This window comes from Gadus macrocephalus, chromosome 4 (assembly GCF_031168955.1).
Source record: "Gadus macrocephalus chromosome 4, ASM3116895v1".
Classification (NCBI taxonomy): domain Eukaryota; kingdom Metazoa; phylum Chordata; class Actinopteri; order Gadiformes; family Gadidae; genus Gadus; species Gadus macrocephalus.
This window is the reverse complement of record NC_082385.1, coordinates 10,188,778-10,198,626: the sequence shown is the minus strand read 5'-3', so window position 1 is coordinate 10,198,626 and position 9,849 is coordinate 10,188,778. Positions and strand designations below refer to the sequence as shown.

General features: G+C 45.1%; 1 protein-coding gene across 1 annotated transcript; it reads right to left on the bottom strand.

The window, feature by feature from the left end:
- Positions 1 to 2,242: 2,242 nt before the first annotated feature.
- On the bottom strand, positions 2,243 to 5,042 carry LOC132455982 (uncharacterized). Its single transcript, XM_060050107.1, has 3 exons — positions 4,888 to 5,042; positions 4,276 to 4,698; positions 2,243 to 3,772 (listed from the first exon to the last, which is right to left on the bottom strand). Exons 2-3 carry the CDS (start codon positions 4,572 to 4,574, stop codon positions 3,217 to 3,219), a joined length of 855 nt encoding a protein of 284 aa, XP_059906090.1. The 5' UTR covers positions 4,575 to 4,698; positions 4,888 to 5,042; the 3' UTR covers positions 2,243 to 3,216.
- Between the last annotated feature and the right edge of the window lie 4,807 nt (positions 5,043 to 9,849).

Below are 9,849 nucleotides of genomic sequence, written 5' to 3'. Positions count from 1 at the left end.
GCAATGAAAACACATTGTTTCTTCCCTTTAGGGACTGATGGCTCTAACTCCCAGTATTCTATGTTTTATTTCATGTACCAGTAGATATGATTTTTTTAACCCTTTTTATGGGATGAAAAAACAACTCTTGTTTTTCACTCTCTTGCTCTTCCTCTCCCCCTCTATCTCTTTCTATTGTTTATAGCCTCATTCTCTCTCTTTCTTTCGCTCTATCACTCTCTCTATGCCCCCCCTCTCCCTGCCCACCGACCCTCTCTCACTCTCTCTCTCTCTCTCTCTCCCCACCATCTCTCCCTCCCCCTCTCTCTCACTCACTCTCTCCTCTCTCTCTCTCTCCCTCCTCCTCTCTCTCACTCACTCTCTCCTCTCTCTCTCTCTCTCTCTCTCTCTCTCTCTCTCTCTCTCTCTCTCTCTCTCTCTCTCTCTCTCTCTCTCTCTCTCTCTCTCTCTCTTTATTGTTCATCGCCTCTCTCTCTCTCTCTCGCTCTCTCTATCTCTCTCTTTATTGTTCATCGCCTCACTCTCTCTCTCCCCTCTCCCTCCACTCTCTCCCTCTCTCGCTCTCTCTCTCTCTCTCTCTCTCTCTCTCTCTCTCTCTCTCCTCTCTCTCTCTCTCTCTCTCTCTCTCTCTCTCTCTCTCTCTCTCTCTCTCTCTCTCTCCCTCTCTCTCCCCCAGTGAGTACCCCTGCAGGTGGTCAGAGTTGGTATTTTGACTCGTCTTTTCACAGGTAGCCACCCAAGCGAGACATCAAACAGGCGCCGGTCTCTCCCTCGGTGGCGCTGCTGTTTGATACCCTGAGCAGGTGCTACAGGGCGCACCCTTCTCCCCTCCGTAAGCCTCCCTCAGCGTCACCACCCAGGGGCGACGACGGGAGATGAGAGATTGCGTGGTTGGACACGGAACGGACAACAGTCAAATTGTTGATACCAGGGCATTAAAGACATAGAGAGACAGACAGAGAGACAGATGTGATTCTGAAGGTCTTGAAGCTGGACTGCCTCAGGCCGGTGTCCCTGTTTAAATACTTCAAGTGTTTAAGAGCATTTAAAGTGGAATTGTAGCTTTATTTAAGCTTTATATAAACTGGAGGTTTAACAGGCACATCTGGTTAAATAAAGGAAAAATAAAAACAATATATAGATAGATGGATGGATGAATTGGTGGTTGGATGGATGGTAGATGGTTGGGTAGATGATAGATGAATGGATAAGTGGATGGATAGATGGATGATTGGATGGATAGATGGATGATTGGATGGATAGATGCCAGCAGGTGGTCCAGCACCGGTCTTGTGTGTTTTGCTGGGTTATAAAAGGCTTCATTGTAAAGCCTCCTTTTTATTTTATTATATATTTCAAGCACCCAGTTTTTCATAGTATGTAAAAAATGCCACCAGGAGAACAATGCTCTATACAACGTCAATATTTTGTGTGTGTGTGTGTGTGTGCATATGTGTGTGTGTCTGTGTGTGCATATGTGTGTGTTTGTGTGTGCGTGTGTATGGAGGGTTAGTATTGCATATAAATGTAAGCAACCATGCACCGCTCAAATTACATCCAACGGGTCTTTAATGTAAATGATACACCTGCATGTTGTCCTTTCACACCATTCTGCCGTCAGACACCAGATGATGTGTTGCCAGCCCTCCTCCACCTCACATACAGGTGTCAAACACCACAAAGATAATAGCTCTTTCACCAACAAGACATCTTTTTTTTCAACCAAAAGTTATATTCACTTTATGTGCTCTATTTATTTATTCGTTTCGATTTTTTTATGCTTTATTATAGAGTGAGATAGAGAGGAAGGTAGAGGAGATAGAGGGGATGACATGCAGCAAATGACCACGGGCGGGTTTAAACCCGGGTCACTGTTGTCAGAACTGAGCCTACATGGTACACTCTCACCCCTGTATTGTGCTATATTTACCTGGAAATATTGACTCGTATTTACATGCATAATACTTACTGTGTGGTTGTTTAGACCGGGGATGAGTGAGGTGTTTAGTGGCTCAGGCCAGTTTATTGACCAATTAGATAAATAAAGTGCCCTCTTAAAAGGTCTAATTGCGTTTCATCTTTCTGTTTCATCTGTCTACACGGATAGCCTTGGTCGTGTTCAACATGTGGATTAAATTAGCAAGCTTTTAGCGTGTAGCGATAGGCAAGCCGGGTAGCAGGGGTTTGGTTTTCATATGAGCCCTGCAGAAGCACGCAATAATTACTAGCCAGACAAACGTAATTATTGAAAATGTATCTTTAGTAAAGGGGGTCGAGATAAAAGTTGCTCAGGAAAATAAATTGACCCTATACCTGTTGCCGTGCAAACTCGATGACAAAGGTCCAGAAACATGCAAATCCGACACACAGGCATTTTAAGGCAAAGCGTGAGGCTCCACAGAGAAATATCTCAAGCTATTACGGATGGAACTTTGGGGGTGATAGCAACTATTTTTTTATTTTTATAAGTGTCTTTTCTTTCCAGCAGAGTGGCCCATTATGCCATTATGATGAGTCTTCATTGACAGACAGACAGACAGACAGATAGTGAGAATGAGCGTGAGAGAGAGAGAGAGAGAGAGAGAGAGAGAGAGAGAGAGAGAGAAGAGAGAGAGAGAGAGAGAGAGAGAGAGAGAGAGAGAGAGAGAGAGAGAGAGAGAGAGAGATAGAGAGAGATAGAGAGAGTGAGAGAGAGGAAGAGAGAGTGTCTCTCTTTCTCTAATAGCGTTGAAAGCCATTAATGTCTATTATCAGTTATATTAAGTACAATGAATGGATCTTCGCACAATGTTCCCCTAATGGACTCCAAATCCAATCCAGCACATTCAGAGAGAGTAACAAACACCCCAGGACTTATTCCCCGTCTGGTACAGCCCCTGGAGATGAACAGTGGTCAACAACAACGAGCAGAGTCACCAATCAGAAGACAGAAATGTATCCTTCCACCATGCCTCACGGTCAGCTCAATTCCCTATTTCATCAAACACAACGGTAAACATGGAACACTGTTGTCAATCACTGATTATCGATCAACCGAGCACATTCTTTGAAGTTGACGTTTAAACCAGACACAGTGTCACACAGTCTCCCACCGGCGATCGGCACCACTGGCCAGGGGTTCTCCTGGGTTTGGAAGCAGTGTGGCCCTCCTGGTCAAACAGAGCCAGTCCCCCCGGCTCTCAGTGGGGCCCATCGGCCCGGAGTGTCCCGGGGCCCTCAGAGGGACGAGTGCTCGAACAGGATGACCTGCGTGTGGCCGGAGAGGCTGGACAGCCGGGCGGGCCTGAAGGCCCCGATGCGGGCGTACACCTCGGCCACGTCGGAGCCCGCGCCCCAGGACGAGTGGGGGCTGGGCGGGGTGGCGTGGCGTGCGGGCGGGGTCAGGTACGGAGGCGTGGAGGAGTGAGGCCGGGGGGCCTCGGGGGAAGGCCGAGGGCGGAGGATGAGAGGAGGAGGGGGCGTAGGAGGAGTACGGAGGACGACCGGCGGTGGGGGCAAGGGGAGAAGGGGTAGAGGAGGAGGAGGAGGAGGAGGAGGAGGAGGAGGAGGAGGAGGAGGAGGAGGAGGAGGAGGAGTGGACGCCGGTGGAGATGGGAGGATAAAGGTGGATGTTGGCGGCGGTGTCATGGTTTGAATGGGTGCGTGAACATCCGGTGTGTTGCCGTTGTGGCCGGGTGGAGCTGGGGGCGGCGGGGGATGTTTGAGGGTGTAGCCGGCGGCGTGGTAGAAGCGGTAGTATTCCAGAGAGGGCCTGCTGCGGGCCATCTGTAACCTAAAGCCGACACACAGTACCGTTAGCAGCTACAACAACAACAACAACAATAACAGCAACACCACGCAAAATTGTGACATCACAATGTGGTCGTGTCCATTTGGCTTAAAGGTGACATATTATACCACCAGGTGTGAGTGTGATTAGCCGTCACAAGCTGATTTGAAATCTGCCTCTTCTGACATCACAAGTGGGCGTGTCCACCTCGATGTATGATGGAAGGGGCCGACGTTCAAAACGGCTTGTGACGGCCTATCACACTCACACCGGGTGTTATAACACGTCATCTTTAAAGGAGTTGATTGGTGGACGCTATCAACTGGTGATGGACACCAGTTTCAGGACGCTCGGATGTCGTCATCCATTCGACTGGGACACTCGCACTTGCGGTGTCACAAACGGACGGCTGATTCGAACGAGCGACCGTGCTGGTGGCCAGCTCGACCTCCTGCTCTACATGCCGCAGTGGGATACGACGATTAGACGATCCTCTTTTGTGTCACCTGTGCCTCAGCCGTAGCAGTCTGTACAACAGCAACAGGATCAGCGCTCCAGCGACGGTCAGCAGGAGCACGGCCACCTTCAGGTCCAGGCTCCAGCAGGGTCTGTAGGGCCCCGGGGGGCCACAGGCCCCCGGGGGCCGCGGGGCCTGGGTCTGCGTGGCCCCGGCGGCCACTCCCCTCTTGGGGTGGACGATGGGACTTGGATCCGGAACGGGGACCGGGAGAGAGTTGGTGGGATCTGGCCGGGGTGGGATCTGGAGGGGGACGCTGCTGCTGGTCACCTCGTGGTTAGCCGCCATCTTTGTAGTTTTAGAGGATGACGTGTTGTTTATCGGGAGAGGCGTGGGCAGGAATGCGCGTGAAGCCAGGAGCCCAAAGGCTCACCTCCCTGGTCCTCGGGTCTGTAGGACATGTTGGCTGAACCTAAGAGTTATGGCAGTTAGACACAAGGAGAAAATACAAACACGTAAGCCGTTGTTAAAAACATTTTCACCGTTATGTGATGTTTTAAAAAACTGAAGATCATTCGAGACACTAAATCTCAAGCAAACCTGGTGGAAGTTTTGGAGCTTCAATAACACTACATATAAATGATAAAGGGTCGAAACTTACCTTCTTAGAAATTCACTGGTGAAAGTAAATTGTATAGTTGGTAAATAATTGCCGAAAATGTTCAATGAATATGGCAGCAGGCGGCTCTGAAGCTTCCCAAGACCAAGTGAAACATTTGGAACTCACCGTAGTCGGAGGAAGTCTGTGTAAACAGCAGGAAGTGGAGCATTTCCTCGACACACAGTCCAGCAATCTGATTGGACAAAACACCCATCGCTATGGTTACAGGAAGCTAGACCAGGATGTCTTTATTGGAAGGGTACTTTTCCGGAGGAGTGGATAGCAGAGAGCAAGGCCAAGTCCCTCTGGTTCCGCCTAGAACCCACCCATACACACACACACACACACACACACACACACACACACACACACACCACACACCACACACACACACACACACACACACACACACACACACACACACACACACACACACACACACAGGCACACATACCAACACACACACACACACACACACACACACACACACACACACACACACACACACACACACACACACCACACACACACACACAACACATGCCAAAAAACACACACACGCACAGGCAATAACACCAAACCACACACACACACACGCACACACACACACACACACACCGGCACACATGTCAAAACACAGACACAAGTATAAACATACCCAGGCGCACATGCCAACACACACAGACACACACACAACTAACACATACAAACACACACAAACAAACACTCACACAAGCACACACACACACACACACACACACACACACACACACACACACACACACACACACACACACACACATACACATTCACACAAGCACACATACCAACACACACAAACACACACACACACACACAGGCACACACTCAAACACACAGGTACACACATAAACAGAGGCACTCACATATACCCACGTAAGCCGACACATTAGGAAAGTAGGAACAAATGGTTCCTAACAATCTCTCTAAATGAGAACTTCCATCCCACACCTTTCTAGCAAATGGATAAAACACAAAAAAATATTTATTAAATGTCATAACTGTTTGGGATGGAGACTTCCCAAATATCGGAGATACAAACAATATTGATCCCATCATTTTGTATTTTGGCAGGCGGAGTGGGGAAAGTGTATGCAAATTCTCTCTGAACGCCATTTCCAATATGAGTTTCTTTACAGATTCAGTTTTATCTCTAAGACTGGTCCCGAAAAGAAAAACGAAAATTTTGTTTCAAAGTAAAACGCAATCACGTTGGTTTCAGTGACACCAAAATAAGAATAAAAAGAGCAGCCCACATCATCAGTCAGCAGTCTGGCGGGCCGGGTCAACACGGCCCGGGAGTGAAGACCGGGGTCCGCCCGGAGTGGCTAGCTGATATCTGACCACGCCGGCATTCAGGAAACAAATAAATGCCAGGCAGTCACAGCAAAACAGCAGCAGTGTTCAGACATATGCGCCCGGTTCTCATTTATAACTCCTGATGGCGGGCCAAGCTGGGAGGAATATTCTTAGCTTCATAGCTCAATACCTCCTTACCATCGGGCCATAGTGAAGACCAAGGGGATATTAAAGATGTGCGGAACTGCAGGTGAACAGTGAACCACCTAGAAGACGTTACCCATCGCCGACCTCAGTTATGGTTAAGAACGAATGAAAATGACTAAATAATAATTAATATTAATAACTAATAGTATGACTGCTAATAATAATTATTAATAATCAATAATTAAGGGTTAGGAGGACCAAAAAAAGCGAGATTGGAAAGCTGCAGCTCTTCAATCTTGCTTATTTGGTCTTGGAAAAAAATTCAATCAAAACAAAAGTTAAAATAATAATTAATTAATCACTTTTTTAACCCAAAAATGTAAAAAAAAAAGTGTTGAATCCTAAGTGTTGTTTGATAAGGACAGCTCAGACGGCCCAGGATTGAATAAAACATGCGAGGGGCGGAAGGTTTATTGGAGCAGAAGTCAACCTACTCGACAAACTGATCCCGCCAGGCCACTGATGTTGTGGTGGCTGACGTCAATTATTTTAGGCTATGCTTTATTTAGACCAAATTATTCATCAGTACCTCATTGGAACACCAGTTCTGAAAAGCTTATTCTGCACACAGAGTGGTCAACACTGTACAAAGTTGTATGGGTTTGAAGATAAGTCAGAAAACTAAAAACATTGGCCTCTTTACCATTTCCGCAGACCGAAGGTTTACCTGGGTAAATAAGAACCTGTAGGTATGGCTTATTTACAATTCTGCCTATTTTCGATATAAACTGAATTATTTCCTCTGTTCAAGAGATGCTTCATTAACTAGGCCTACCTCCAGAGTGAAAGCACATTTACCTTGCACCTCTGAATAAACCACGTGTTGAACATTTACCAGTCTCCGAGTCCTACCTAGCCCGAAACAACAATACCACAGAGGATTAAAGGGAGTTTTTCATCAGGGTGGAGTTGGACTCCCTGGCGAAGCTGTCCGGGTTAAAGGTCATTTCGGCCCAGCGTCTCACACCCACTCCTGGGCCTGCTGCTGGCCAATCACAGGAGCGCGTCCAGGGCAAGACTCTCCACCGAGACGCTCCACGGTTCTTGCCTGTGGCCAGCAAACTTTCAAATCCCTCCTCATGGTTGCTATGAATAGCAATTCCGAGGCTCCTTAATAGAACGGTCCGTGGACTTATTTCACCTTTGTGAGAAGCTACAACCCCGTCCTTTATTTATGATTTATATTTTCAATGATTCGACCATGCAATAGTTCGGTATGCTCTGGAATTACTGTAATAATACTACATTTATAATGGACATATCCATAAATAGTTTCTTGCGCCTTAACATATTTATAGATCCATTTTCTCAGCATCATTATTTATTTTGTTGTTTATTGTAGTATAATGCACGTAGGCTATTTTACAAACTTTTATTTTCTTCTAAATGTTCCTTTCTTATTTACAAATATACAAAATAATGTATTCCTAATACCGATTCTGAAAAGGATCATGGAAAGGTCCACTCTGAAACTCATATTATTAGATGTTGCTTATAATTGAGTTTGCCTCGATTACAAGAGTTACGTTGGTTTGTGATTAACTCATAGTCAATGTACAATGAGACGTATCATAACAACAGGGCTTTAAAGCGATGATCAGAACCCACTAAAGGACAAAAAATACATGACTATGAAGACAAGATAAATGTTCATGAAGAGAAGAAAACTTTTCATGCTAGGAATCGTGATGATAATGCAGAGAAAGAGGCCAGAGAGACAGACCAGACGCATTTTCATCTCTGTCATATTTTGCAGAAAACCCAAGAGATGAAAATCAGTGGCCACCCTTGTCGTATTTGCATTTTTTTTAAATTATTATTCTTTTAATAATTTTGCAATTTTGCAGACTTTAAACAATTATGTCTGGCACTTATGTCCACATGTTTTGAACAGATGCCATCTAACATTGTGGAACTCCCAAAGGTCATTGAACCATTAAAAGCTGTTCAGGTTATGCAAAGAGACATTGCCTTACCTGCTGTGAGTATAGCTGTTAACAAAGCATTTCCACACTCAAACTGGCCAAGACCTACCTTAAATCTACCATGGATGATGTTCGACTCAGAAATCTAGGAGTTTTAAGTGTAGAGTCAAGACGAGCAAAAGCCCTGGATTTTGGTGCTTTTGTGAATCGCTTTGCTACAAACCACAATAATCGCAGATAACGGCTGTTGTAAGGCGAATCTATGGCAAGTTAATGTATTTTGTATATGTTAGAGGCAGGAATTCAAAAGTAAAAAAAATGAACGTTTTGCAGTTGTGTAATTTATTTATCTTTCTGATAAATGCACTGCATTTTGACTTTTGACTTTTACAGTGTTAGATCAGAAGGTTGAGTTAGTGTTTGTTTTTTTAACAGACCTGAAAGCTGAAACCAACCTGCACTTGTTGTCTTAGAGTCTGAGTTCAATCTATACACACAAGGCCTTCAGAATGTGTCACTTAAAATGAGTCAGAAATTAAAAATTTCTGATGATGTTCTTTGATCCAAAAAAAAATTAACTCATAGGTGACTGCAAGAAATTGATGAAGTAAAAGTGTTTGACAATTCCACCACCATCTGAATTAATATTATGATGTAGAGTTACAGCGTTTACATGCCTTAAATATTCCCTACATTTCAAGATGCCTTTTATCACATTTAGATGTAGGTGCCACCCCAAAATGATCTCTGGTCTCAGCCTGGCCACCCCACTGAAAACATTCTAGCTCCGCCACTGACGGAAATCATACGTTTCATTGTAACAGGTATGCTAATGTTACTCATGGCTGCCATGAATAGCTCTCTATTCAAGTCTGGAGCTTTTGTTAGAAAGCTAAAGTGCGGTGTATTAGTACAAGCTTTAACTCGTTGAGGTTCTTGATTCATGCTGAGATGTGGCCAATTCAACACATAATTCAACACATTATTTACACCATGTACATTTCCTTTGATATTCGCGCTGAAAGAATATACAAAGGCACTGAAGAACAGAAGTCAGACTTAATTAACAGGTAGCCCAGGTGTACCTTGTTCACCTAATGAGGCAAAGGCCCGAACACAAAGGAATCCCAGAAGAAAGTCGATCATCCTTCCAATTACGTTTAATGCAGAAATGAATCGAGGTGAGATGACATTTTGCACACAGATGAAAAATCTTTGCATCTCAAATGAACTGGCATGAAACATTGACAGCATTTATCTTTTTAAAGAGGTACAGTAGAAGTGATGGATGTCAATATGAGGCTGTATTATCACGCGTGCAGAATGGAGACCCTGTACGTTGACATGTTTACCATCCTTCAGAAAGCTGGCGGTTTCATTTTTGACCACACATTATCGCCTTTCAAAAGAAAGCATACATAAAATATGTTGTCTCATGTTAGTGGCCCAAGAAGCTTTTATTCCACATGCTGTACTTTTAAATCATGGTGCA